The sequence below is a fragment of the Manacus candei genome, unplaced genomic scaffold, assembly GCF_025592945.1.
Source record: "Manacus candei isolate 608988 ecotype Guabito, Panama unplaced genomic scaffold, ASM2559294v1 h1tg000053l, whole genome shotgun sequence".
Lineage (NCBI taxonomy): Eukaryota > Metazoa > Chordata > Aves > Passeriformes > Pipridae > Manacus > Manacus candei.
Genome location: NW_026138101.1, coordinates 4,990,002 through 5,017,768, shown reverse-complemented (window position 1 = coordinate 5,017,768; position 27,767 = coordinate 4,990,002). Strand labels below are relative to the sequence as shown.

General features: G+C 44.3%; 1 protein-coding gene and 1 non-coding gene across 6 annotated transcripts in view; both read left to right on the top strand.

Annotated features, from left to right (window-relative positions):
• Nucleotides 1–1,127: 1,127 nt before the first annotated feature.
• CNOT1 (CCR4-NOT transcription complex subunit 1) overlaps nt 1,128–27,767 on the top strand; it is a 54,299-nt gene continuing 27,659 nt past the window's right edge. For 4 of the 5 annotated variants that reach the window (XM_051802018.1, XM_051802016.1, XM_051802017.1 and 1 more), the window contains exons 1-18: nt 1,128–1,275; nt 6,764–7,040; nt 10,553–10,660; nt 11,338–11,436; nt 11,923–11,991; nt 12,098–12,152; nt 12,505–12,708; nt 14,039–14,207; nt 15,659–15,785; nt 16,080–16,190; nt 17,345–17,515; nt 18,052–18,179; nt 19,149–19,389; nt 20,840–20,959; nt 21,985–22,107; nt 22,340–22,491; nt 25,620–25,770; nt 27,156–27,357. In XM_051802018.1, the coding sequence (XP_051657978.1) occupies nt 6,939–7,040; nt 10,553–10,660; nt 11,338–11,436; nt 11,923–11,991; nt 12,098–12,152; nt 12,505–12,708; nt 14,039–14,207; nt 15,659–15,785; nt 16,080–16,190; nt 17,345–17,515; nt 18,052–18,179; nt 19,149–19,389; nt 20,840–20,959; nt 21,985–22,107; nt 22,340–22,491; nt 25,620–25,770; nt 27,156–27,357 (2,332 nt within the window). In that variant the 5' untranslated portion in view covers nt 1,128–1,275; nt 6,764–6,938. Of the gene's footprint in view, nt 1,276–1,555; nt 1,777–6,763; nt 7,041–10,552; nt 10,661–11,337; nt 11,437–11,922; nt 11,992–12,097; nt 12,153–12,504; nt 12,709–14,038; nt 14,208–15,658; nt 15,786–16,079; nt 16,191–17,344; nt 17,516–18,051; nt 18,180–19,148; nt 19,390–20,839; nt 20,960–21,984; nt 22,108–22,339; nt 22,492–25,619; nt 25,771–27,155; nt 27,358–27,767 lie in introns of those variants that run through there. The other variant, XM_051802015.1, reaches the window with a different exon arrangement.
• LOC127477557 (small nucleolar RNA SNORA50) lies at nt 26,097–26,232 on the top strand. The gene has a single exon (XR_007906983.1). It is a non-coding gene; the product is annotated as a small nucleolar RNA SNORA50 (small nucleolar RNA).

Genomic DNA, 27,767 nt, shown 5'->3' with positions numbered 1-27,767 from the left:
TGGTACCCACTGGGTCTTGTGGCCTTGGCTTTTCCAAAGGTGTGCTGGGCACGAGGAGGTCCCAGGGCCGGAGTGGAGGAGGACGTGGTGTCCCACGTCTTTGGTCGTCACCCATGGCTGAGGGCAGGACAGGTCTGGAGGTGCTGTGGCTGTTCCTGTTTGCCTTACTGCTCCCCTGACTGTTTACAAACACCGGCCTTCTAACGTGTGTTTTATACGTGCAGAAAGCAGAGGGGGCTTGGACTCAATAAAAGTGACGTTGTGGTGCGTGCGCTGGGCCAGCACGAGGTGGTTTCTGTGGGAGGGGGACGCTGCCGGGCGGGATTCGGGGACAGAGCCGTGTCCTGAAACGCCATCGCAGCTCTCTGAGCTTTGGGATGGATGGCGTGGGGCTGGTGGTCCCACTGCCTTCCTCAGACCCTCACCCCCGGGGTGTCCTCGCACCCAGGGCCGGGGGAGGCCCTGTGGGCACCCCAGGGCTGGCAGGCCAGTGTGGGGTGGCTGAGACGGGCGGGAAGGCGCTGAGGGGACATTCCTCTCCGTGACTGAGTCGTGAGGGTGCAAACGGAGGGAGAATTTTGGTAGAGGGGCCAAAAAGCCCCCGGAGCGGCTCGGGCGCTGTGAGGGACCCGCCGCCGCCATGTCGCGGTGGGGCAGGGGGAACGGCGCCGGGGCCGTACCACAGCAGCGGGAGGGGGGGGAGCCGCTCTCGGGGCTGTACCACCGCCCGGGAGTGGGGGTGAGGCGCCCCCCGCGCCGTAACTCCGCGCGCCCTTTGGCACTGCCGCCACTTCCCCTTCCCGCCCCGCCCTCACGCGCTCATTGGGCGGCCCCGCCAGCGCGGGTTGGCCGCGGGCGCGCACGCGCGAGGCGAGAGGGGCCAACCCCCTCCCCTGTAGCGGAGCGCTGATTGGTCGAGAGCAGAGGAAGGACCCGCGGGCGCTCCCGGCCAATGGCGCGCGGCGCTGGCCCCGCGCGGGGGGCGGTGGAACGCCCCCCGCGGAAGTCGCGCCGCGCTGATTGGCCGCTTCCCGCGCGGCCTCGCGCTCCGATTGGGCAAGCCCCGCGCCGCGGGGGCGGGGCAGCGCGGCGCTCGGTCCGCCCTCCCGCTCCCCCCTCCCCGCGTGCCCGCCCCCGCCCTCCCCGCGAGAGGACGGGGGAGGGGAAAGGCCGCGGCGCGAGCGCGCGACCCCGTCCGCCATTTTGTATCGGAACGGCGGCGGCGCGAGAGCAGCGCGCGAGCGGCCCCGGCCCGGCCCTCACGACACCGCCCAGGTGCGAGCGGAGCCCGCCCGGCCCCGGCGCCCCGCGGGCGGGGTGGGGGGGCGTGAGGTGGAGGGGGGGAGCACTGGAGGGGGTGCTCGGGGGCGGCGGGGAGGGCGGTGTGGCCGCGGCGGGGCCGAGGGCCTGGCCCGGGGTGCGCGGGGTCAGCGGGGCCGGCTGAGGCGCCCGCCCGGCCCGGGCCGCCCTGCGGGGCCCGCGGCCCTCCCCGCCCCGCCGCCCGGTCCTGCGGCCGCCGCGGAGCGACGGCGGGAGCGGCCGAGAGGGAAGCCCGCGGGTGCGCCCGGCCCGCGGCGCTCGGGGCAGGGGGAGGCGGTGGCGTGGCGAGGTGGCGGGGAAGCCGCCGGCTCTCGGGCCGTTCTCATCTCTCCCCCTTGGCTCGTGTGACGCCGGCAGTGACAGGTGGAGTTCGGAGCGCTCCGAGCCGGGCCGGGCTCGGCGGCCTCCGTAGGAGAGCGGCGTTGTTGTGACTTGCCCGCAGAAAGCACGGAAAAAGTGAGCGGTAGTAAATAATCCGGTGACATAACCTCCCTGCGGACCACACGGAAGAAATCCGTCTCACCGCCGTCCTCCAGTTAAGAACACGCTGCCCAGTGAAGTGGACTTGCTTAATTCGAAACTAGAAATAGCAACAGTTGGGTGTTTTGACAGATGCTGTATCGGTACAATGCCTCCTTTGCAGTAGTTCTGTAACTTGGATTGGTACTATTTGCTCCTTAAACAAGAGGTTTAGCGAGTAGCCATAGTTTAATTTCAGCATGTCATGAGCAATTTGGACTGTATTTACAACAGAAGTGAGATAGTACTAAAAACACAACCCCTTGATGTTGATACATCATGGGCTCAGACTGTCTCTGGTTCCCACTTGTTGCAATAAAGCATGGCATCTGCTCTCAGGAACTTTTTTTTTTTAAGCAGGTAACAAAACAGGTGTGACTCTGACAAATCGTTCTTAGTGCACACAGCTGAAGTACTTCCTGTTTCTAAGGAAACTACTTTGGCATTGGCTGAAATTATAGGTAGGGTGAGTCCAGGTGGGGTGACTCTTCTAAACAGGAAGCAAACTTAGTTGCTAATAGGCTTGCTTGTCTTTTCTAGGCTTGTTGCCTTGATTTTTTTCTGCCCTTTTGCTTTCAAGTTCCCTGTTAACTGTTGATGCTGTTGGCTTGGTGTCTCCAAATCACTCATAGCCAGCTTGCTGTCTACCTGTCTCTCCTCTTTGGAGATGTTTAATTCATTTTAATTGATGCTGAAATGGCTGCTGTTGGTGTTAAGCTGAGTAAGTGGGGGAGAAACTGTGTAAACATAACTTAGGAATAGAGGACAGTGATTTTGTGAGCCCTTGATGGGACATCACTAAATCACGTTGAGAATTCTTATCACTGAGAATCCTGGTTGAGGACATCACTATTTTAGCCAGATTTATCTTTTTTTTTTTTTCCTATAGACATCCCTGCTGTATGAATACTGCAGTTCTTTGGCTTTTAAAATAGCATTTAACTGTTTCCAAACACTTTTTGGATGGTAAAACAGTACAAAGCCTTTGAGAACAGGTCCCTCCTTTCCTTTCCTCCAGCAGAAACTTTATGCTGCAATGTTTGAAGAAGTGGGAAGTGAGAGTTTCTTGGGTTGTTGGTTTTTTTTTTTTTTTTAAACAGTCCAGGTTGAGATGTGGGATGCCTGAAGCAGCCATGTCATGCTTGGTGCATGTGTGGTGTATTTGAGGTAGGTTCCAAACCTGAAACTCAGCTGGCCTGAGTGTATGGGAACAATATTGGTGCTTAGCTCAGCCACTCCATTGTGACTTGCAGTTGACTGGAATTGTGTGCAGCTTTCCAGTACATAGCATGTTAAGGTGGCTTTTCTGTGTGTAAACACCTACATTTGAACTGGTCAAACTAATTGGGAATTTATTTTATTGCTAATGTGCCTTACACTGCAAGGTTTTTCTCTCAGAAGATTTCAAGATGGTAGATGTCCTGAAATCTAAAGTATAGTATAATTCAAACCCTTCTTTCTCCCTTGGATTGCTTCCCATGTGGGGCTCTGGAGAGGTGTGCTGCTCTTCCATGTGGTCTATTTGTGTGTGGGTTTGAAAAGAGAGCAAGAGACAGTTCTGAAGAGCAGGTTTAGCAGTGCTCCCTTCAGCATGTTTTATGTGATGTTTTTTGACAGGAGTTTAGAACCTAATCAGTGAACACATTGGTGTTTGTGTCACTTGAGCTGTTTTATCCTCCACATGCAGCATGTGTGGCCTAAAATCGTTACAGCTCTTGAAACACAGCAGGAATAGTTAATTCTGCAAAATACTGAAAAAAATTCCAAAGTTCAGCTTTAAGTATTTTGAAATTACTTTCTTTGTAAGGCTGTTCCTGAGTTTATGGAAGACTTCAGGTTTGTCAAGTTCAGCATCAAGGCTTAGTTACTCCTGGTGATTTCTGGTTAATAGGGAGTGTCTCTGTCACACCTGATGGCTGGTTTCATATTGGCCTTCTGTTTTGTGCTTCTTGAATTCGTGCCTAAAATTTTATCACATTTGTGTTTTAATAGCCCAGCAGAACTCTGCTGTTGAAAAGAATCTACTTAAGTGCCAAATTTTTTGCTGATGGCCCATTGTTTTCCTTAGAGTGTGTTCAGGCTGTGTAATGCTGTAGATTTTGGTAAATATTTTCTAACTCTGTGATGCACAATATAAAGTGGTAATATTGTGAGAGCTCCTGAGTCCTGTGTCTGATATCTTAATCCATTACTGTAATATAGGATCTGTGACTGAAAGTAGCTAACTTTGACAGTGAATCTAGATTTTTTTTTTATAAAATCCCTGTGGCTGAAGCCTGACTTGTCTGAATCTGGCAGGTTTGTCCCATGGACTGAAAGCTTCCTGAATGGTTGAGGCCAGTGTAGGGAGATTCATTCCCACAAAGGATATATGCATCTAAAAATAAAGGCTGCTCCACATAGCATTCATAGCTTTCTTAATCAGTGCTCTAGTAATTGAATTTTAGCCTTGCACTGAATGACCAGAGAGGTACCTGTGCAGTTCTGCTTCCCGGGCAGGATTCCCTTGGTTACTCGGATTTTGTGTACTCTCCCAAGTTGTGCTGTTTGAACCTCTGAACTGCTGTTGGTGTGTTGCTCGTGGGAGCTGTCAGGGTTTGCCGTGTGTCGGGATACACTCCGTGCAATCCATATGTTTAGAACATAAGTGAGAAGCTGTTTCCTCAGCCATTGTGTTCTGTCCTTGAGTCGCCGCGTTTGCTCAGCTCTTGTTCTGCTTCCTTGAAAGGGAAAATCCCATTTTGCCTCCAGCTTGGGTTCTCCGGTAGCACTGCCAGATTTTGCAGTTGGAAAGTGGCAAAGCTTCTTGTGCTTCCATGCAATCAGAGCATGCTGAGAGGGAGTCCCTGCTTTTTGGGGAGACAACAGAGGTGCTAATAGGAGGGCGGGACAGTCAGTGTCCCTGCTCTGCAGGGTAGCAGGGAGGATCAGATAATGGATTGAGCCCAACTCGAGAATTCCAGTATCAAAAAGCTTGATTTTTAGGTGGAGTAGGTGTGAATTGCTGTGCTATTTGTATTGGTCTGAGCAAATTCTTGAAATTCTGTTACTGCCTTAAAAAAAAGTCAAGTTAAAGTTTCGCCTTGTGTCCCGTTCTTGAGTCCTGCTTCAAACATCCCTTGAGTTTTTTCAGGCTGGTTGCTGAAATCTGGTGCTCTGATGGGACTGGATTCCCCTCACTGCCTGCCTGGCTTTGGTAGGTGCAATTACTGTGCCAAGGTCTGTCTGCTTACATTTTAACAAATGTTTCACAGAAGCTTCATACTGGTCATGTATGTTAAACCTTGCCAGTAAGATTGTCTTGGAAAGTGTGTACTTGCCATGCCCAGTGATGTTTTCTGGATTATTCCAAAAGATGAATTTTAGGGTTATTAAAAATAAAAATTAAAAAAATCGGATACTGTGCTACTGAGAAGTGTTTTTAAACTTTTGTGTCAGTCCTCCCTTCTGCAAAGGTGTTTCACGGTCAGTGGCCTTTGAAAGTGTGTGTGAAGGTAATGAATTCTAACTTGTCAGATGCACTAAAAAGAAATGGAAGTTCTGTGTAGTTCTTCTCACTGCAGTTTTAGACATGCCCTGAAATTCTTTCAGAGCCCAACTGCCTTGTGATTGAAGAATCCTTTCAATATTACTGCTTCAAAATTTGTTCTTCGTGAGATGTGAGTTTTATTGCAGAAGAAGGATCTTGCATCGCTTCTTGGGGTAGGCAGGGTTTTACTGTGGCATAATGAAAGTCTGGAAGTCGGTTCATTTGGCTTTCCTTACAAATAGTTTACACATACATTTATTTAACATAATAAATTTCTCTCGAGAGCAGAATGATCTTCATTGTCTCTGATAGTGTTTGTTGCTCCTGATGCTTTGAAATGTAGGCAGATGTCAAATAAGGTTCTAAGTGTGAACGATGAAATATAAAGGGAGATGAGGAGAAGAGTTCTGATCGTATCCAGCTGCCTGTGGCCGCTCGGTGGGGTCTCCCAGGAGGAGGGGTGGCCCCGGAGCTGCTGCAGGAGTTGCTCCCTGCACTGCTTTGCCCTCGGCGTTCCTCGTGCCAAGCGAACACATCACCCGGGCGATCCATCTCCATGATGAGGCAGAAATCGTGTACTGGTGGTTTTGGCCGGAGAGCCAAGACAGCAAGGCAGTAGTTTTTATTCTGAAAAAAGGATCATCAGACTCTTGGCATGAAGCCCAGTGACCTTTGTGTTTCGATCAAGTAGAGCTTCCAAACAGCTACTTTCCAGCTCGATTCTACCTCTGATAATGTACAGTGCTGCTTCGTGGAGCAGCTTAGGGCTTCCTTTGAGATTCCTCAGGCGGTTGGATATGCAGGACTTGCTTTGGGATGCAGTTTTGTCACATTGGCAATCTGTAATTTAACAGATGAGATGTCAAGTGCCAAGTTTTGTGTTGTCATAGAAATTTATTAAGCTGGCAAGCTCTGCTGTTGTAGCTCACTGGAAAGCTGTTTCAGTATAAGCCAAATGTTAGGGTTAGTTTATTGCAGTTCTTTGTGTGTTGCTCATTCACAATTGCTTGTTTTGGTGTGCAGGGTTGAGGCAATACTGCTTGGATGGTACCGAGGCAAAATATTGAGGAGACGGTAAAAGCACGTTTTTTGTATAAACTTGCGATCGATGCTTTGAACGACTCTGACCTCTGATTGTTGCTGTGTGGTAACTAATTCATTATTCATCTCATTTTCTTCTTTCTCACAGTGCTGAAAGGGTAGTCATTCTTCTCACTGAGCTGTTTGCTGGCTCTTTCAGACTGGCAAAATGCAGAAACAAATAAATGTGGTCGGGTGGTGTGGAAACAACTAAGCTTGTGTTGTGAAAACTTGATAGTACTTCTTTTTCCTTGTAGGCATAGTTATGTGAGGTTGCTGCAGAAGTTTAATGTGATACTGTTTGTTTTTTTTCAGGTGCCATGTTTCAGAACAGACGAAGACAACTGAGAAAGAAGAGCTGAAGAAAGTAACACAGAAACAAATACAGGCTAATTGGGGGAAAAAAAATTGACCTGTCTCTGAGGTGACTAAAGGGGAATAATGGTGATTTTGCGCCGGGCTCGGCCGCCTGCTTCCGCCCCAACCAGCAATGAATCTTGACTCGCTCTCGCTGGCCTTGTCTCAAATCAGCTACCTGGTGGACAATTTAACCAAGAAAAACTACCGAGCCAGCCAGCAGGAAATACAGCATGTAAGTAAAGTGAGACGGTGCTACAAAATAAATTTTGGAAAGAGAACTGGAGTGTTGAACGGAGTTTCTCTTCTCGTTGGAACTGTGCTCTGCAGTGCTCTCCTGTGCCACTGGGACTGTTTTCTGTGGTGTTGGGAATCCCAGTGCGTGTCTGACACTCCTGTTGGTTCATCTGTCATGGAATACAGCAGCTCAGAGCCCAGACCAGTGTTAACTTTGTAGATGAATATCAGGATTAACTGCTGCTCCTGGGGCAAAGCTTTCCTAACTCCTCTAGGTTAAATCTTTCAAGTTTTGGACATTCTGCAGAACTGAGGGGAAGGAAAACATACACATTTTGAGATGTTGCACTGAAAGCATGAATATGTGGTAATTTACATCTGAATGCTTTCACTTACCTCAGGTGGAAGTTTTTTGTCCCTCATTCAGTGAAGCATGGCTTGTTGTGAAGCCAGGCTGATTGTCTTGGCCCTGGGTTTTCAGAAGGCAGGCAGAATAACTGTATGTTGAGACCCAAATATCTGTGATCTGTGCAAGAATTCTGGTTTAGCTGACCTTTTTAAAAATAGCTCTGACTAGCAGGGTGGACCGAAAAGCATTATCCACAGAGGAGTGCTTAGGAGGAAGTGAATGTTACTGAGCCAGTTTTAGAAACTGGTTTAGTTCAGTTCCCAGCAGACAGCTGGGCCACTTAAATGTTTTTTTCCTCCAGCAGTTTGATCCTGCAGCGATTTGAATCAGATCAGAAGGCCAGAGGGCTTAGGCAGTGTGAGTTTCTGATAACAGTTGTTATCTATAAAAGTGTATTCATTGCTTATCTCGAGGTGAGAGGAGCTCACTGCTTTAAATGTAGGGCATGGAGATGGAATAGATTTCCTGTAACTTCTGTAACTTTCCCATGTTTTTGCAAGTTCAGTAGTCCACTGTCTTATCTGTGATCACTGCTGTGCTTTTGAACAGATGGTTTTTGCAGCGAGGTGTGACTGAAGCATGACTTGCAGATCTGTCAGGTGAACACTTGTGTGAAGGATAATAAACATTCCTTTGATTTGGGAGATGTGGTTGATCTGCCATTCAGTTGGAGGCTTAAACTGGCAGATTGTCCCTCACCCTTCACGCCAGGCCTGTTTCACTCAGTGTGGTGAGAGACTGGAACCTGGTGTGTGGAAATGGCTGGTTTGTGTAGGTTGGGTTGTAAGACAGATCTAGGATTTCAAGACTGAATTTCTAAAATCATCCTAATCCATTGTCTTTTTTTCCTTTTCTCCTGGTATTGCTTTACCTCTGTGGTTGCTAGTACAGTTTTTCCTTAGATAGTTGAAGAGATTATAAATGCTGTAAGTCTGTCTCATGGTACACTGCTTGGTGTAAATTTTGAGCATGATTCATACAAAGCTTCCATGTAAGCATGTACAGATGTGGAAATCCATACTTGGTCACTTGTGACAATAACAATTCCAAAATGACACTTGCATTTAAATACATCACTCAAGCTTAACAGTGGCAAAGCTTGAGCAACTAATTTCTTTGTAGATGTGCTTCAGTAGTCATTTAACAGAGGTGATGCTTTAATTCTGCTTTAAAAAAAATATGTTGAAGAGAACCTTTTATGCATTTGTCAGACATAAATTCTAAAGAATGGCTTCCTCTGAAGTGAGTTTTTGTGGTCTCCTTTTTTTTAAAGGAGTGGAAAGGAGAGCCTGGTTGGAGAGCAGGGAAGGGCTTTGCAGACAGGTTCATCTAGGAAAGCAAAACTTGCTGAATCTAGAAAGACACAGTTATTTTTTTGATCTAATCATGCATTTGCCTAAACAAAATCCAGCTGGTTCCTGTGTGATAATTCCAAATGCAAGTGGCTCAAACTTTATCGTGAATCACAGACTGGTTGAGGTTGGAAGGGACCTGTGGAGGTCACCTGGTCCAACCTCCTACTCAAACAGTCACTTGGAGAGGGTTGCCCAGGAATGTGGATGGACACTCCACAATCTCCCTGGGCAGCCTGTGCCAGTGCTTGGACACCCTTGTGGTAAAAAATGAGTCTTTAGATCTTATTTTATGACTGGATACACTGTCTTGTAGATGTATATCCATAACTCTGGACTGACATACCACAGACATGCATATTGTAGCCTCTGGTCAAAAGGCAGAGCTAGATCTGACTTGGAAGTTCCTTTGCAGCGGAACAAAACTTGGCAGCCACTGGAATAAGCAGGCTGTGAGGGAAAGGGAAGCACAGTGTCTTAGGTAACAGTGGAAAAATGGAGATGGAAACAATCAAACATCAGAGCCTGAAGCAGCCCTGTTTGTCTCTTTGCACAAAGGAGCTACCAGCGAACAAGGGCACTCAGGATGGGGTGAGGCAGTGGGCTGGGGGCAGGCAGGCAGGCCAGAGGCACAGCTGCAGGTTTGTGCTGGCGTATGTGGCGTGTGTCCTGCAGCTAGAAAGGAGGAAACAATGAGAAAAACGTTGCCAGTAGATGAAAGTTGGGTTTGTCATTAACTTCTACTCTTTGGACAAAAGAGGCGAGCTACTATTGGGTGTGTGACTTCAAATTTCTGCCAGTATGGATTCTATTAAAAACAAGTACTGCTGTGTTCTTAGATGGGGTTTGAAGAAAAGAATAAGCTCTGAAACGATCTGGAGCTGCTTCAGACAACAAGCTGATGAGCTGGTCTGTAGCCAAGAGTGAAGGCAAATGGTAGGGGGTGCTAACAAGAATGTGATATTGTTAAGATTTAGTAATGAGTGATGGTGTTGAAAATTAACAGATGTAGATCACCTGTTTTTGACAGGTATTGGATACAGCTGAATGAGCTCTAATGACTGGGGAAGACTTGGTTAAACTTCTCAGCTGCAGGTGTCCAGCATGTGGCCTTCGATTTTAAAGCTTGCTAATGAGCAAGTTTGAGATGAACTTTTTGCTTTAGATGGCAGAAAAAACTTCCCTTGTGCTTTAAAAGACCCTGGAATAATGGCAGTCAAGTCAGTCCCAGCCAGGAGACAACATACAAGCTGCCTGCAAGATCAGTGAAGATGCTGTCTGATGGCTTGTCTCCTGGATAAGTTCCTGCTACCCAGGCATAGCACAGAGGTGCACACTGTCCCAGGGCTGTGCTCTGGAGGAGTTAGGCACTGCAGCTGTGGGGGAAAGTGGGGGAAATGAGACCATGGCACTGGGTTCTGGGCTGCTTCGGTGGCAGAGAAGCTTGAAACCATCCTCTGGGTGACTCAAAAACCCTTTTTACTTCGTTTTTTAAAAATGCTACCCCTGAAATGCATGACTTCTGTGTCAGTGACTTGTGTCTGGGTTCTTTATCTCTTCATTTATACTTCTATTATGCCGGTGGGGTTAATGACTTGGCTTTTAGGTTACTCATTAAAAAAGAACATTCTCAGCGGTTTTGTTGAAACTATAGATGACTTAACCACTGGAAGTATCCATGGTACCAGCCCCAGATCTTGCTCTGTAATCCCTGTTTGCCCAGCTGGTTTTTTTGATCCTTTTTTGCAGATTGTGAACAGGCACGGTCCCGAGGCAGACAGGCATTTACTACGCTGTCTATTCTCGCACGTGGATTTCAGTGGCGATGGTAAAAGCAGTGGCAAAGATTTCCATCAGGTACAGTTTGCACTGAGGCATCTGTTTATTAGTTTTGGTTGTTAAAAATCTGCAGTAGGATTTGATCCATGTTAAGCACAAAGGCAGGTTAGAAGCAGTAGCTTCAAACAAACTTCTGATCCGTGGCCTTTCAACTGCAAGCACCTTTCACTAGTATTAAGTCAGAAGACAACAAGTTATTGATATCTGACTCTTGCAGTCTCTTGATCTGGAAAAAAACCCAGATGGCATCAGTTCAATTGCTCTTTCTACCACATGAAGTGCTCTGTTGTGAAAGCCTTTCTGTGTCTTTTAAAACTTTGTCCAAATCCACTGACAGTTCTCCTGGTAACTGTGTCTATTGGCAGGAGTGTTTTCATCTTTAAAAAATTTTGCCACAGACTTTTTAGCTCATAAACATGAATTCAGTGCTCTTAGATTCTGTTGAACATGTGAGAATGACTACAAAAAAATGAAACACTGCACATGTGATGGAGAATGTTTTATCACTTTTGTCTTAAAAGCAAAACAAACCTGAAGGAAGCTTGAATGAAAAGAAACTAGTTAATGTTAGTGAGAATTTGGGCACTTAAACGTATCTTATCATTGTTTACTTTTACTACATGAGGTGGGCAGCAGTTTTGTTTTGTTGTCCTGTTACAAAACTCTGAGTCTTCAATTTATCTTGTTCTTTTCAGACTCAATTTCTGATCCAGGAGTGTGCGTCGCTGATTACAAAACCCAACTTTATCTCGACGCTGTCCTACGCCATTGACAATCCCTTGCACTATCAGAAGGTTGGTATGCTCCAAGGGGATCCCCCTGTCAGCAGCTGCACTGAATTGGTCTGTAGGAAACCAGCTGGTTTTCCCTTGTTGTACTAAAAATCTTCAAAAATTGAGCTTGCCCAATTGGTGTGGGCTTTTTGTTAAACTAAGCAAGTTAGTCACTCAGAATGACTGCAAAGTAATTTTAAAGCTTTATCTAATATCAGTATTTTACGTCTTGTTTGTGGCACCAGAACAAAAATAAATCATCAGTGCTCCTGTTTCTTTCTGTATGAAAACCATGATAGTGGTTTGATAATGAAAGAGTGGGGTATATGGAAGAAGCTTTTAGTTTAGTTGGAAAGATGTTTGTTTAGCCATATAAGCTTTGTGTGAACCTACAGCAGAATAGTTACTAATATTCCAAACTTGCCAATGGACTCTAGATAGCCTGGCACATTGCAAATGAGACTAACCCCCTAACAACTTCCATTTAACTCTTCTTACCTGTTTCAGAGTCTAAAGCCTTCACCCCATTTATTTGCCCAATTGAGTAAAGTCATCAAATTAAGTAAAGTTCAAGAGGTAGGTGAACACTTATTTAAAAAATATTTTAATGTATTTTTTTTTTTTTACTAAGCATGTTAGAAAGGATGATGCCCCTTACTATGATGTTTATTCCTGTTTGTAGGTGATTTTTGGTCTCGCTTTACTGAACTCTTTCAGCTCAGATCTACGAGGTTTTGGTAAGTGAAGCTTCTGAAGTGCTGCAGCAGGGACACCCTTTTCTTTTTCAGCACTGGGCTTTCTAGATGGGTAGATATGTGCCTGCCTGGCCTGAGCTTGCAGTTAGTGGTGGGCAATAGCTGACACAGTCATATTGTATGAAGCTGAAGGTCCCTTTCATAATGACTTGCTAGATAATGAATCAGCGTGAGGTACTGCCATAACTTTTAGTTGTCCATTAATATTTGAGGTTTGGAGTATTTAAATCTGAACTGTTGAGGCAAACACAAATTAAGAGAATGGTACCCACGAATCTTTGTATTTAAAAAGGAATTGCAGGTTTTTACTGGAGCCTCTTTTTGTTTCCAAAAGCTGCCCAGTTTATCAAACAGAAACTCCCGGATCTCTTACGCTCTTACATTGACGCGGACGTCAGTGGAAATCAAGAAGGTGGCTTCCAAGATATTGCAATAGAGGTCCTGCACCTTCTCCTCTCCCATCTCCTCTTTGGGCAGAAGGGAGCCTTTGGGGTAGGACAGGAGCAGATTGACGCTTTCCTCAAAACATTACGTAGAGGTAAGTGGTGCTGTTCAGGAAACCTGCCTGGATGCAAACTTGGGAAGGGAATTTCGTAACTTGCCCTCAGTGCCGAGGGCTGAAGTTGTGGGGAGCTTGGTGAGGCAGAACTCTGTAAATTTTCATAGCTCTGAACTGACAGAAAAATAACATTTCTCTGGCATTGGCCATAATGTACTGTTTTGCTTTCAGTGAGCAGTAATGTGGTCTCATGTTTTTGAAAAGTTTGATAAATAAACGTGAAGTGGGGGGTATTCAAGTCTGTATTTGCTTGTATGGGCTGGTGTTTGTGGGTTTAACCAGAGGAGTTCAGTGCACTGTAGCTGAGAAACCCCATACGGTGTAAAGTGTAAGAACATATATGGCCATTTGAAACAGGTACATTTGCAGCACTGTGCTGTTTATATTGGGTGTGGATCCATGAGGGAACAGTGAGGGAGGGAGGTGCTTCTGAGTTAAACTCTGGTTCATTTCTTGGAAGCTACAATGGTTGTTGCAGGGGACCTTATCTACAAGGTAGTCTCTTCCTTTCCAATATGAGTATTTGCTGTAAACCTATCAGAATAGGGAGGATTTGAACTCAAGATGATAACTGAATTTAAATTAACCCACTCCTTGGTTCTGCACAGATCTAGAGGAAGGTACCCTGTATACAAAAGCAAAATACTTGTTCTTATTGTTTAAATATAACTTGTTAGTGTATTAGCTTCTGAAATTCCTGACACTTTGCTTTGGGAAATTGGGAACTCTTCCCTGACTGGCCCTGGAGGGTATGGAGACATTATATGTCATCTTAAAGACAATGCTGTCTCAGGAAGGCCCACCCACAAGGTGACAACTCCCATGCCCACACCTGATCTTCTTGTTACCTGTCTCTCTTAAATTTTACCTTCCAGAAGTGAAAAGTGAGTATCTTCTCTTTCCACACCCAAGTGCCTGGCTTAGATTTGCTGTACTTCTTAGACTTAGTAACAGATCCTTTGTTTCCTAATACTTCCTGACTTGGAGGAGAGGCTTTTGGTGGACTGCTGTATTGTTTCCTGATCTGTGCTTTTTTTCTGGATGACTGTTAGTGACAATCTAAGTCTAAACTTACACCAGCTGCAGTGAACCTGTATGAACCTAGTCTAGTCTGTACTCTTGCTCTTTAGGAATATCCAAGTGCCATTAGAGAACTGAGAGTGGGATGGAGGGATGCTGCATGAGTACCCTCTTGGTTCCTGCAGGAGCAGGGCAACTCTAGCTCAGCAGTGGAATAATTTTGCATAGCCTTTTATGTGCAACTGGTGTTCTGGGGTTTTTGACGCTTTTTTGTTACTCTTGCCTTTAGATTTTCCCCAGGAGCGTTGCCCTGTGGTGCTTGCACCACTTCTATACCCTGAAAAACGGGACATTCTAATGGACAGGATCCTGCCTGATTCTGGAGGGATAGCCAAAACCATGATGGAGAGTTCTCTGGCAGATTTCATGCAAGAAGTTGGCTATGGCTTTTGTGCAAGGTTTGTGGGAAAATGTAATTTTCAAGCATCTTGGGTGGCGGTGGTTTTCTTTCTTGTTTCTTGAGGCAAAAGGTAAAGAACGCCTAAAGTACTAAAATAACTACAATCTCAGTAAATATTGTGAGGTCATTTGTTTGGATTCCTGTTTTATATTTTGCTTTCTTCTAAAGTGTAGGATTTTGTAATAGTGAGAAGTGCTTCAGCAGTGTTCTGTATTCCTGCTCCCTCCCCAGTCTGAAAGGTTAGAGAGGCAGTTCTGGACTTGTTTAGATACATGTGTGAATTGAAGCAGTTACTAGGAAAGGGGAGGGAGAAGGTAGACTTCAGTCAGGAGCTGTCTGTTCAGGAGTTAATTTGAATATATTAAAGGTTAACTTCCTTCTGTATACCTGCTATCTGCACAAAGCCAGCTCAGTTTTTGAATGCAGTTTATCAGGATTTAGGGTAGCGCTCTGCTACTGGTAGTGATAACAGGAGCCTGCAAGTGTGTGGCTGGTTTTGAAGAGGGCCTTAGTCTTAGCCCTCAGTATGAACCTAACCTGTTTTTGTAAAGGAAATTCATTAGGAAGCATAAGCTAGAAATAAATGATTCTGTATTTTAAGAGACAGACTATTGCCTACTTTGGGGAGGTGATCAAATCTCAAAGGTATTAACGTGAATTTGTTTAAACCATGAGGTAAAAACACAGTAAGTGTGTTGGAAGAAAATTATTTCCTTTGTTAGCATGTGCCTGTTAATAAAACAGTTTATATCTGTATTGATGCTGTATAAATCTTGTTGGCCTAGTTATGAAGTGTTCACAAAATAAAAAAAAATAAAGCAGAAAAAGCCTTCAGTTCTAAAACTGAAAATTGAGCACCTGCTCATTGTTTGCTCTTTTGGCTCCTTGAAGGTTTCTGCTGGTGACCTCTGCTCAGGGATGCCATGCCTTGCATCAGGCTGAAAGGCAAACGTTCACAGCTTACCTTTGAACAGTGCATGTCATCGTTTTGAACTGTGTGCATTCTCAAAGCCTTTGTTTCACTTTTAACTACCAGAAAACTTGAGTCTTTGAAGCTCTGTATCACAGGTCAATATGTGGAAGTGCTTTTAGCCAGAAACAGTGCTAAACCTACCCTGTGCCTTTGCTGTGGCAGAGTACAGTCTGTGAAACATCTCCACCTGTCACTTCAGTACACCTGGCTTTGAACTGCAAATGTGGCACAGAATGTTTCATGGAAATAATTGCACGGATTCTCTACTGAATCTTTCTTCTTGATTGTCCTGGAATTTTGTTATGTTGGATCATTTGGCTAACATGACTGAAGTTGAGTTTTAGTCTCAAGTTAGTTTCTCCCAACAATCAGTGTGTGGTCCCAGCTGTACTCACAGGCCTTGTTTCCATCTGTCCTACGTTGTGCCACGGTGAAAGCCGCTTTCACAAGATCTTTGTGTTCTGTTGCCATCTTAGTGTCGAAGAATGTCGCAACATAATCATGCAGTTTGGGGTGCGGGAAGTCACGGCTGCCCAGGTCGCCAGGGTTTTGGGGATGATGGCTCGCACTCACTCGGGACTGACGGACGGGATTCCATTACAGGTGAGTGGCCTCTCGGGCTGGGGATTGTATTTCAGCAGAAACAGAGGAGTTAAAATGCCAGCCTCTAGTAATTTAACAATTGCTTGTATTATTCGAGGCTTGTACTTGTATCAGTTCTGTTGCAAATGTGTTTAATACTTGAATGAATGAAAGATTCTCAGAAGTCTAAAACTGGTGTCAGTACTGGTCTGAGCTTCTGATTATGCCTTCCCAGTGCAGGGAGTTCTGTAGCCAGTGGGTGTTGAGACTCCTTTGTTTTTAACTATTGTTTAATTCAGTGTATTTGACTTGCAGTCTATTTCGGCTCCTGGCAGTGGGATTTGGAGTGATGGGAAGGATAAGAGTGATGGAACCCAAGCCCATACCTGGAATGTGGAGGTCTTGATTGATGTTCTTAAAGAGCTGGTGAGTATTGTGAGCATCTTGGTCTTTTATGTGGAATATCTGAAAGCAGGACATGTCTCAGTGTGATTGTAAAGCTTTCTAAGCTCCAACAGCCTGAATAGCTTTGAATCTCCTTAATGTGACTGTACTTAAAATGATTGGGGTTTTTTTCCTCATGAACAAGAAAATTTTGAGGAATTGTGGGAAATAAAAGCTGCTTGAATGAGTAACTCGGGTGCAATTTGAGATTTATTCCACGCTGCTCCCACGTACTCCAGCATGTGTTCTCTGAGGGTTTTTGTGTTTCAGCGTATTTCTGGCAGGGGAATGTTTTGTTCATCAGACACCTTGCTTTGAAAAGCTTCTCACTGTAGGCATAAATGATGAAACTATTTTTGTAGCCACTCATTCCAACGCTGTAAAGCTTTTTGCGTATGAGGATGCTTTAGAAATAGGAAAGTTTTTCCACCACTTTATAAAAGCAGCAATTTTTGTAATTAACTCAGATAAATGTGAGTCCCATTTTTTTGGTCTGCCTTATTTTTTTGTGATTTTTTTTTTCCCCCTGTATATTCCCTCTAAAGTATACAGGGGTCAATTATTTTTCCTAAACCTTGGACCATACAACTAGCTTTGTATTTTTGCTCATCTGTCCCTGAAGTGAGTGGTTTATGTTCCACAGTGGCCACAGTTCCCTCCCAAGTCTCTCATCCTTATTGTTTCACAGTGTTGTTGAAAAATGCAGTAGGTGCTTTTCAAGGACTTGCAGTTTACATTTTGCAGAAGGAGAAGCGAGTTCTGCTTGCCAGCAGGTCAGACCCTTCTGCCTTTTATTAGAAGGCACGTGGGAGCCTGATAAAGGAATAAGTTTGCATGCTAAGAAAGGAGCAATGTGTTTGGGTTTTTTAAAACTTGTTAATGAGATGTTTGGAAGGATAGACAGCTACTGTAGTGCTGGGCAAGTGCAATCTCACAAGCTAGTTTCACACACTAACTTGCATCAAATTCTCACAACTGTCTAAATACCTTTCTTTTTAAAAAGAACCCCTTGCTTTCAGCTAAAAGTTGGGTGGATGTTAAACTGGATAAAATACTGATGAAGAAAGGGCTCTTACAAGACAGTACTGAGGATCATAATGTTCAAGGCTGACCCCCCCTTGTTTGTCTGGTTGCAGAACCCCAAGCTGGACTTCAAAGTAGTAACGTATGAGTTGGACCACCCGGGATTTCAGATTCGTGACAGCAAGGGCCTGCATATCGTGGTGTTTGGCATCCAGAGAGGGCTGGGCATGGAGGTTTTTCCAGTTAATGCCATATACAGACCTTGGAAGCACGCAGAGGGCCAGGTGGGTGTCCCAACATTTCTGCTGTATTACTGGAGTTTGCGGAGTTCCTGAATTTCTTGGGTTGGTGGATTGGTGAGTTTTAAGATAAAGCCACATTTGAGACCTTGGTAAGGCCTCAGGTGTGTTACTGCAGGTACACTCAGGTGTAGTTCAGCAGTGTCTGCATTGTGTGGGAGGAGATGGTCACTTGTGCACTGTGGCAGCCCCCGTGGCTTTAGCAGAGTTCTGTGTACCCTCTGTGTAGTGCAGCAGAGGGTAGAGCTGCTGCTGCGTGGCAGTGCTCTGCAGTTTGTACCTGGTTACACAAACAGGCCACAGCTTTGTGCAAACAAGTACCCTCAGCATGCCTGTCTCCACTTTCAGAAATCCTGGGAGAAGTGTGAGGTTCAGTCTTAGTAAAACACACTGGTAGTAAAGCTTGGCTCATCTCTGCTGCTTCGTTGTGCATCATTCTCAAAAATGTGTCACTTGATAAAGTGGGAGGAACCTGAAAGTCTAAATATCTAAATTAGTTTTGATGTCTTTTTTAATTCCAGCTCTCCTTCATTCAACATTCCCTCATAAACCCTGACATCTTCTGTTTTGCTGACTACCCTTGCCATACTGTTGCCACAGACATCCTGAAGGCACCACCAGAGGATGACAATCGAGAAATTGCTACATGGTAATCCTGCTCTCAACTGCTTTTCACACCTAGAGTTAGATTACTTGTCTGCTCAAAGCTGGCTTTATCTTCCTGCAGCCAGATTTATTTGTAGCTGTGTGTACATCCCAGTAGATCAGCCATTAGTATCTGTTCCGTGTTTGATGGGTGAAAGTACTCATACCATCAGAACTTCCTCTGTACTTCCATAACAGATGAAAATGTACTGCCAGTGCTTGCTTTTATTGGAGTGCTCAGCTTGTCTGGAGAATTTCTGCTGGTGTATTTTGACTTATACTGCAAGGAGGGGATAGAGGAAGTGGTGTGAATTTAAATCTCTCTTTCCCAGGATGGCATTAGAGAAGTTGGTTTTATTTGTATGAAAGAAGTCCTGGAATTTAAATAATAAATTTGTGGAGCTGTTGGTGAGCATGAAGCTGACTGGTGTGACTTTTTGAGCTGATCCTTTTCTTTTGATATAGCCAGGTAGCTTATTTCAGTAAAGATACTTGCTTCCTTTTCAATTGTATGGCCCAAAATAGGGAATTGAAGGATAGGAAACACAAGTAAATTGACTGATTACTTGTCCAGGAAGCAGACAAAACAAGTAGAGTATCTTCAGTAAGTTTCGCAAATTGGGACTTGGAGGTGTTTAAAAAAGTGTATTCCATTTCTGGAAGTACATTTCAGGTTAAATTATCCAGGTCACCCACCTCAAGCTGAATTTCTTCAACATCAGCTTTCAGTTTTCCCTCTTCCCTAACAGAGTCAGAAGGTCTTAAGCTCTTAAATTGTGAGTTAATTTTTCATGATTTCTTTCAGTCTTGATTGTACATGGTACAAACAACCTGCAGTGTCAGGTTGGTGGCAGTGGGTGTTGCTTTATGGTACCTTACCATTGTTCCTACAGAATGCTCAGCTCCAGGATCCTGTAAGCTTTCTGCTTGGTAACTTTGGGGGGGCTGTCTTGGTTTTTTTCTCTTTTGTTAGGAAGAGCCTGGATTTGATTGAGTCTCTGTTACGACTGGCAGAAGTGGGACAGTATGAACAGGTTAAGCAGCTCTTCAGTTTTCCTATCAAGCATTGCCCAGATATGCTGGTATTGGCCTTACTGCAGATCAACACGTCCTGGCACACCTTGCGCCACGAACTCATCTCCACGCTCATGCCGATTTTCCTTGGCAACCATCCCAACTCTGCCATCATTTTGCACTATGCATGGCACGGACAGGTGGGTGTTTTCACTGGAGTGTGCCTGTAGTTAATTCATGTAACTTGAAAACTTCTAAAATGGGTTGAGCAGTTAGAACACTTAAAACAACAACGGTCGTATTGGTTTATGAACTGGTCAGTTTAAAACCCAAGGGGTAAATCATCTGTGGCTTATGCAAAGCAATGAGTTTGTCCCCTCCCTGACTTGAGGCAAATTGTTATGATTTGATTTTCAGTAATATTTACTGAGAAAATATACCTGGAAAAGTAGAGAGACAAAGTTAAGTTTGACTTTTTTAAGCATTTCAGTTTTAGCTAAAGTTGCCCACAGTTTGATTTTTAAAAAACGCAAAATCAAACAATCCAACAAAAGAAACCCCCAAAACCTTCACAACAGCATCACCTGCCCTGCTCTGCTCAACTCTCAACCTCACACATTTGAGTGTAAAAACTTGAAGCAATAAGTGAAGAGGTTTAAACCAAAAGAGTCTCCTTTGTACTTGCCAAAAGGTAAAAGTTGTTCCAGGCATAAAAAAACTACCCACACCATAAGTTTTCACAGTCTGGGGTGTTTTCAGAAATCTTAGGACTGTCTGCTGACCTCTTTCAAAGAGAACTTCCATGCAGACATAACTATATATGCAAATTCCATACTTTTAATGGGTTTGGTGTTTGGTGTGGCCTTATCATTGTGAGTGCTGGTAGTTAAGCAAAGAGAAGTCATAAGAAACTTAAAGCAGAGGAAGCCTCTGAGGTGGGAGGGAATCTGCAGTGGGAAACATCTTGCCCTCATCATGTGGAGTTAATGGCAAGAAGCTTGAAATCGTGGCTATTTCCTAGCTGAATGCTATGGATGTTTTATGTTTTTCCTTATAGAAGTCTTAAATTGAAGAATGGGGGTAGGATAGGTATGATGTGCTTTTTGCATAAGGCCTTGAAATGGCAAAATAGGCAGTTTTTCCCCAGGGTAGATTTCAGAATAAAGCACAGAATGATGGCTACCATGGGACATGGTGGCATTCCACAACTTAAGGATGTTTCACTTTCCCTTTAAACAAAACCCTTGCTGCCATCAAAGTCTCAGTTGTGTTGTAGTTTAAAATTGCCCCTGTGTGAGCAGAGCTAGATACTGTGTTTTCCATGTTGAATTCTCACTTCAGGACATCATGTCAGGCATAACATTTTTTAAATGGCTTGCATATTCCAAAAGCAATTTATCTACAGTTGAGAGCAATTAGGGAAGAGATGGGGATGTACTTACCATTTGCAGTCGTGCTGCATCCTTTAGCTGTAGCTCCTGGATAGTCTATTCTCGCATAGAAAAGGCTCAATTCAAAAGCAGGTTCTGAAGCTAAAGAGTAAGTATGTCTGTATGTTAAGCTTTAGATGTAAAATACTCTGTTTAACGTTCACATAGGTGATCCTATTCCTAGAACCATGAAGTACAATCCTAGTTTAATTCTCCTTAGGGTCAGTCTCCTTCAATCCGCCAGCTCATCATGCATGCCATGGCAGAATGGTACATGAGAGGGGAGCAGTATGACCAGGCAAAGCTGTCACGGATTCTTGATGTGGCGCAGGACTTAAAGGTGAGTTTTGCAAAACACTGCCATTATTTGCTGTCTGGTGCCTTTTGCAGGTTTGCTTATCTTTTATCAAAGGCTAAGCTTAAATTAGACTAATTTAGTAAGTAAGGATTACTTTTTTTTAAGCATATCTGGATTTATTTGTTGCTGCTCATCTTAAAAAAGAAAAAAAGCCTATGTTGATGTGAGCTGAAGTACTCTTCAGCTGATTTGTGGTATCTGACTGCAGATGCTTTCAGCCTGTCCAGCTGGGAGCCCAAGATGTTTGACGTGGTTATTTGCAGTGGGGTTGGTTATCGTGGCTTAGGTGACAAGTACCTTGGGAAGCAGTACAACAGAATTGCTTGCTGTGTAAATCCAGAAAGAGCTCTGACTGCTTTAACCTTGAGTACTGTTGAAATGAGAATGTAGAAAATATCTGTGAGATATTTGCATGAAGGTGGCACTGCTAAGCACAACGGAATGGGGATTTCTTGCTACTGCTTCTTAGTTTTTACTCATTCTCAACAGACTGGAAGTTGTGACTGACTTCTTTGAGGCCTTTATTGCTTCCTGAAGTTAGATGCAAAATAATTGGGTTGTCACAAAGTGCAAGAGCACCTGCTGCTGCTTGAAGTCAGTTTTGTTGTAGCAATTGCTGTGTGCAGAGATGACCCCTTAGAGCAGATACATTCTGAGTGTCTCTGAAGGGGTTGAGGTCTGTTTGCAGGGAGATGCTTGGCTCTTCTGCTTAATTTTGTTGCAATGTCAACTTGGTAGTTCTCGACCACTTGCTGGTGGATTTTCAGGTAGAGGAATTTAAAACTGTCAGCACAAGGTCGCTTCAAAGAAGGTAAAGTCATGATTTCAAATCAGAGCTCTTGCTTATTTGCCTCATGAGCGAGCTGTAAGTGAAGTTGATAGTACCAAAGAAAGCACAGCAGCATGGGATAATAAGACTTCTTTCATAAAAGGGGGGGGGCTAGAAAGAAAAGGAGAAAGGGTGTCTGTGTGTCTTCACTAGTAGTCTTCTGATTTTCTTTCTTTAGGCCTTGTCAATGCTGCTAAATGGTACTCCATTTGCCTTTGTTATTGACCTTGCTGCACTTGCCTCTCGACGGGAATACCTCAAACTTGACAAATGGCTCACAGATAAAATTCGGGAGCATGGGGTAAAGCAGAATTTTTCTTTTTATTTCTGCATTCGTATCAGTGACTAACTTAAGTCACTTTAACAATTTTATAAGTAGCTTTAAAGTTGTGGAAGGTGTCCATGGTCTGATAGTTCCACATTTTTCACTGAACTATAGTAGCTTAGTGCAATTCTTTCCACGGTGCAATTGCCAAGTTTGAAATAGTGTCCTGGATGCAGTTTGGGAGATTAAGATAACATTTTTTCCTCAGGAACCTTTCATCCAGGCCTGTATGACTTTCTTAAAGAGAAGATGTCCATCTATCCTGGGTGGCCTTGCTCCAGAAAAAGATCAACCCAAAAGTGCTCAACTTCCTCCAGAAACGTTGGCGACGATGTTGGCCTGTCTGCAAGCTTGTGCTGGGTAAGGATTACGTTGCTTACACTGAGCATGTCATCTGTTTGCAACTTGTTTTCTGGCACATGGTCACAGCTGGCTTGGAATTTCACATGGGGTTAATGAGAATGGATAAACTTGCAGGGATAGGTGCTGTAGTATAGTTCATTTTGCATTGAAACTTTTGTTGTGGGCTGGGTTGTGAGAGCTTGAGCATTTTTGTCTTTGTCATGGAACAGGTGAGGTGATCTTGGAGACTGGGGGCTGGCTGGTGAGTCAGATACAGGGCTTTAGTTTGGACAAGGGAATACAGACCATGGTACAGAATGGAACAGTATCTTGGAAAAGTCATTATATAAAGGATTTTGTGATTGTGTTAAGCAGATGCCTCTGTCTGGTAACTGTCCTAGCAATAAAGGGCTCCTGCAGTCCCTTATGTGTAGGAGAAAAGTGGTGAGTGGTGACTGTAGTGTAATTGAGACTGAAACTAGACGTGTGTAATTTCTGTTGTCTTCATTTGAGAGAGACTCAAAGTACTCAGATGGAAAATATTGAAGATCTTTTGCAGATGAGTGTTTAGCTAAAGGCAGAAGAAAAAATGTGTCGATCTAAGAGCTGTTTTGTCTGCTAGAGGGGAGGGATAGACTACAGAAGGGATGATGGAAACTGAAATTGGACAAATCAGTCTTCAAATACTGTGTACACATAGTAAATGTGACTGAATGTTGTAAAGTATTTGCAGTGTCATTTCTTGGTGCTGTCAGACCAAGATGGTATTTATCTCTGAAACACTACTGCAGTTAACTAGACCTGTCACAGGGCCATGTGTGAGCCAGAGCGACTGGAAGCTGGAGATGGTGCTGATTTTGCTGCTGGTTTTGGCACCAAGTGAGCCTGGCATGTCCCAGTGCACGTTACTGATCTGAGCCTTATGCTGTGTCCTTTGGCTTAACCAGTGTTGTCTTGAAAAACATGAGAAACATCTTTAAAGGCATCCAGGATGATTCATGGCTCTCCTGTAGGTGCTAGGAAATTCATACCAACATAGAGTTGTCACAGGGGGTAGTGGAACTGAAAGGGAATTTGAGATACCTGTAAGATTTTAGGAGAAAGGAGTCTCCTGGTTTCTGCTGGAACCTGTGCAACTGATCTTCCAAATGCTGTTAAAGTACTGTTTCTTAAATACAATGGTCAGCACGTGTCTTGGACTGAGAGATAACTGATATTTTTCAACTCAAAGTGCATCTTCTGAGACTAGTTCACAAATGAACTTATATTCCTTGTTTTGCATGCTGCAATGTCCACGTTTTAGAGGTTCAGTAGTTAACTATAGATTTGACTTGCATCTAATGTCATTGTGTTCTGAATCTTAATGTGTTAACCAAACTTTATTTATTGCATTAATTCCAAAAGCCACTAGTTCTCTACTGGCACAATTCTCTCAGCTTTTGGTTTCTTTTTATAGCTCCTTGTATTCCCTTTTATACAAGAATGTGACCTACTTGCAGTCATTTTCCATCAGTTATTCTCTTTGAGCTTTAGAAAGAAAAAGCTTGGATTTCTTTCATGCAGCAGTGGCTGAGCTCAGGTTTCATCATGAATGGGAGCAGGCATTGTGAAGGCTGGAAGGTTAAAATCACAGTAAATATTAAATACATTTGGCAGAGTAGTTCCACTTCACTAGCTGAAGTCTGCCATTTCCTAAAGCTGTTGATTTAGGAGCCTGCTCTTTAATTAGACTAGTTATTTCTTGTGCTGTTTTGTGTCCAGGGAGACACTTTTTTTAGCCACCAGGACCCTGCATGTTCTGAGACTTACTTTGGTGCAACTTGTTTATCCCTGGTGAGCACTGCAGTTGTGGCATCATGTAACAGTGAGTCTTCAAAAAGAAATAAATGTTCCTTCTGTTGCTGAGTGTTTTATGAAGTCAGGGTGGCTGCAGGCACCACAGGCTGACCAAGCACGTGATCTGTTAACAACCTGCTTGTGAGAAGTCTTCCCCTCGTGGAGCTGCAGTGAGTTGAGAGGGGCAGCAGTGCCTGTTCCACACAGTCCTGCATGGTCCAAATGTGTCAGGATGGGGAATTGCCACTTCTTCTCAGTCCCTCTCTCAAGAAGGGAAGAGGCTTCTGTGTAATTGTGCCTTGGAAATGAAAAGGCTTTTTCCTGTTTTGTAAGAAAGGGTTTGGAAAAAAAAAATTAAAAAAATGCAAGAGATGTGAAAGTTTTATTCCAGGAAGCTGGAATTTCCCTTATGGTGACAGTTTTGTTGCTCTAGAGGTGGCTGACTGTGGTTCCTGCCTCTCAGCCCGCCGACTTTGTTTGCTTCAAATGCAGGCTGGTGTTTTTGTCAGTGTGTAAAGGAACCAGCTTGAGAAACAGTTTATTAAATGGAGTTAAAATGAGGAGTCTCCAGACAAGGTTAACAGAGCAATAAAGCTGTGTTGGTATAGTTGCACCATTACAGGGAGGAATCCTCATCAAGAAAGTAAAACTAAAGTTCAGGAGAGTGTAAATAACTTGCTGTATTTTCCAAGAGGAAAATGTTAGTGTTCTGTTAGGATGTTTGTGGTTAGGTATGTCAGCAGCAGAGCTGGCTTTCCTTCCAGTTTGGGAACCTGGCAGTCAGACATGGAACACTTTGGGAAGAGGTACTGACTGCTCTTGGTTGTGCAGTGACTTTGTGCCTAAATTTGAGTTTTCTGATGGTTTTTCATTATATTTACCTTGAATAGTTGAGTTTCCTGCCTCTGTTTTGGTTTAATGTTAGTGTGTAAAGCATGTCTTTCAGTTTGTAGACAGATGAATTTCAGTGAAGCAGGTGGTGGCATTTACCTCTCCTCAGTTTTTTGTCTTTGTGTGTGTTTATTCCATGTATCTCCTCTTTGAGAGAGACCTTGTGTGTAGTGAGATTCAGAATGGGAATAATCACCAACTGTGAAGTTTGAGGACAGGAAGGAGCCTTGGGGAGCAGATTTGAAAAAGGGATCATAGCATCATTAACTATGTTTTAATTCACAAGGCTAAGCTGTGCAGAGCCCACGATGTGGACGACTGGCCAGGCCAGGCCAGGGCTGTTGTAGATGGTCTGCTCTTCCAAGAACTGTTGCAGCCATGCAAGTACACATCCCTACTGTCCTGCCTCTGTGTCCTAGGAGTGTTTCTCAGGAGCTGTCGGAGACGATCCTCACCATGGTAGCCAACTGCAGTAACGTCATGAACAAGGCTCGGCAGCCCCCGCCTGGAGTGATGCCCAAGGGCCGCCCGCCCAGTGCCAGCAGCCTGGATGCCATCTCACCTGTTCAGGTACAACCAAGGGCTGCCTCTGCACAGGGTGCCGTTGGTTTAGTGCTAGTTCTGCTGTAGTAGTTGAGCTCCTTCTGCAGGACTAAGTCAAACATCATCTGGCTCACGTAGTTCTGTGCTTGCATGTCTGGATAACTTGCTTGTGACTGCAGAATGTTGTCTGAGGGTTGTAGTTCAGAACTGTCTTTCACTTCACAAATGTCTGTAAGAAGTAACTGTGAAGTGTTACAGGATGGGAGCACTGGAGAGGGACAGATGTTTGGTTTATTTAAAGTAACTGAGGCTTTCTTTTAAAGTGCTAAAATTTACTAAGAGTTTTGAGAATTAAGCACTGCCTTTGAACCTGATGTGTCTTGTTTGTAGCTTCACGGGCCAAGCCACAGTGCTAGAGCATAAGGACTTGTTATAACTGGGGCTCTTCAGCTCTCAACTGAACTGCTCTTTTAAAAACAAGGTACATTTCAGTTACTCCCTGCCACTCATCATCCCTTCCTCCTCTGGGAGCAACACATTACAGACAGGTTTTGCTTCTAGCAGTTACATTCAATTTTGAAGTGGTGACAGGCTTTTCACATGAAATAGTGGCAATTCAGCATTTAAGAATGACTGAATTGTCAGTAGATAAACTAAACATAAACTAAACACAGAGAGCAGTTTCCTTGTAAATTGTTGCTTTATTGAAGTTGCTCATCAGATGTACCAAACATCTTGGCAACGTGCTGCAAATAAGTGATACGATCAAGCAGAGCAGCAGTTGTTAGTCTGTAGTCATGCTTTCTTCTGGGTGGATAACACCATTTTCTGCTGTTCCTAGTCAGTTCCTTGACTTACTGCTTTGTTAGCCTGTATTGTGCCTTCCCTCCTACTCATCACCCAGGTTTTAATGCTTTTTATTGAAGACTTCATTCAGGTATTTAGGTGGGGAAAAGTGGGCATATAGTGGGATCCTTCAGACAGTGAAAAATAAAAATACTCTGTAAGCTTGAGTCGAAATACCTTTTTAAGTCTTGGGGTGAGGTCTGAGGTTGCAAACTGCAGAGCATAAACTACTGTAGTATAAAAATCTGCAAGTAGAAGTAAATGCTGCTTATTATAAGCATTTACTGTTGTGTTACTCTTAACTGCAGACCGTGGAACAATCAGCCTTTCTGTAAAAGCTCGGAGAGAATGGGATTTCATGGGATTGTAGAGGAAAAATGAAAGCGCGTTCTCTAGACAAACTGATCTTTTGGGGTGATCTGGATGACTTCAGAATTTACAGTAGCCATGCAGAAAGGCTTTTCTCAGAAATGTTTTGATAGGTAGCCGTCTTTATGCAAAACATGCCAAAAATCAGCTGGCTTTTGGTTTATGGATGTCTGTATAACCTTCCTCTCTTCGTTCAGATCGACTCGCTTGCAGGAATGGCATCTCTTAGTTTAGGTGGCTCAGCTGCTCCTCACACCCAGAGCATGCAAGGCTTCCCTCCAAACCTGGGCTCTGCCTTCAGCACTCCGCAGTCACCAGCAAAAGCGTTCCCCCCTCTTTCCACCCAAAACCAGACAACGGGTTTCAGTGGCATAGGAGGACTCTCTTCACAGCTTCCAGGTACTGCTGTTGGGCTGGAGTGATTTGTTTTTGACATGGCAGAGCTAAGGCACTGTTATTGCTGAGGTTGGAAATGCTGGTGGGTTAGGTGCTTCCTTCCCTTTGAGGGTGGGACACCCCAGTGGACAAACAGCTGTGTTGTATGGGAGGGAGTTACACACTTCTGGGTCGTTGCTGAAACAGCACTTCAGAGTGTTGCAGCTGCAAAAGGTAAAAAGTTTAAAGAGTCAAGAGGGTGTTTTGACAAATTCAGCAGCGTCATTTTCAGTTGGGACAGAGATGAATTGCTTAAGTTAAAATTGCTTGATATTAGACAGCTATGAAGATTATAAAGCTGTTGAGTTCTTGGAAACGATAAGTGCTAGGAGGAGTTACAAATGCATGCTGTGAGGGTGCAACTGAGATGACCA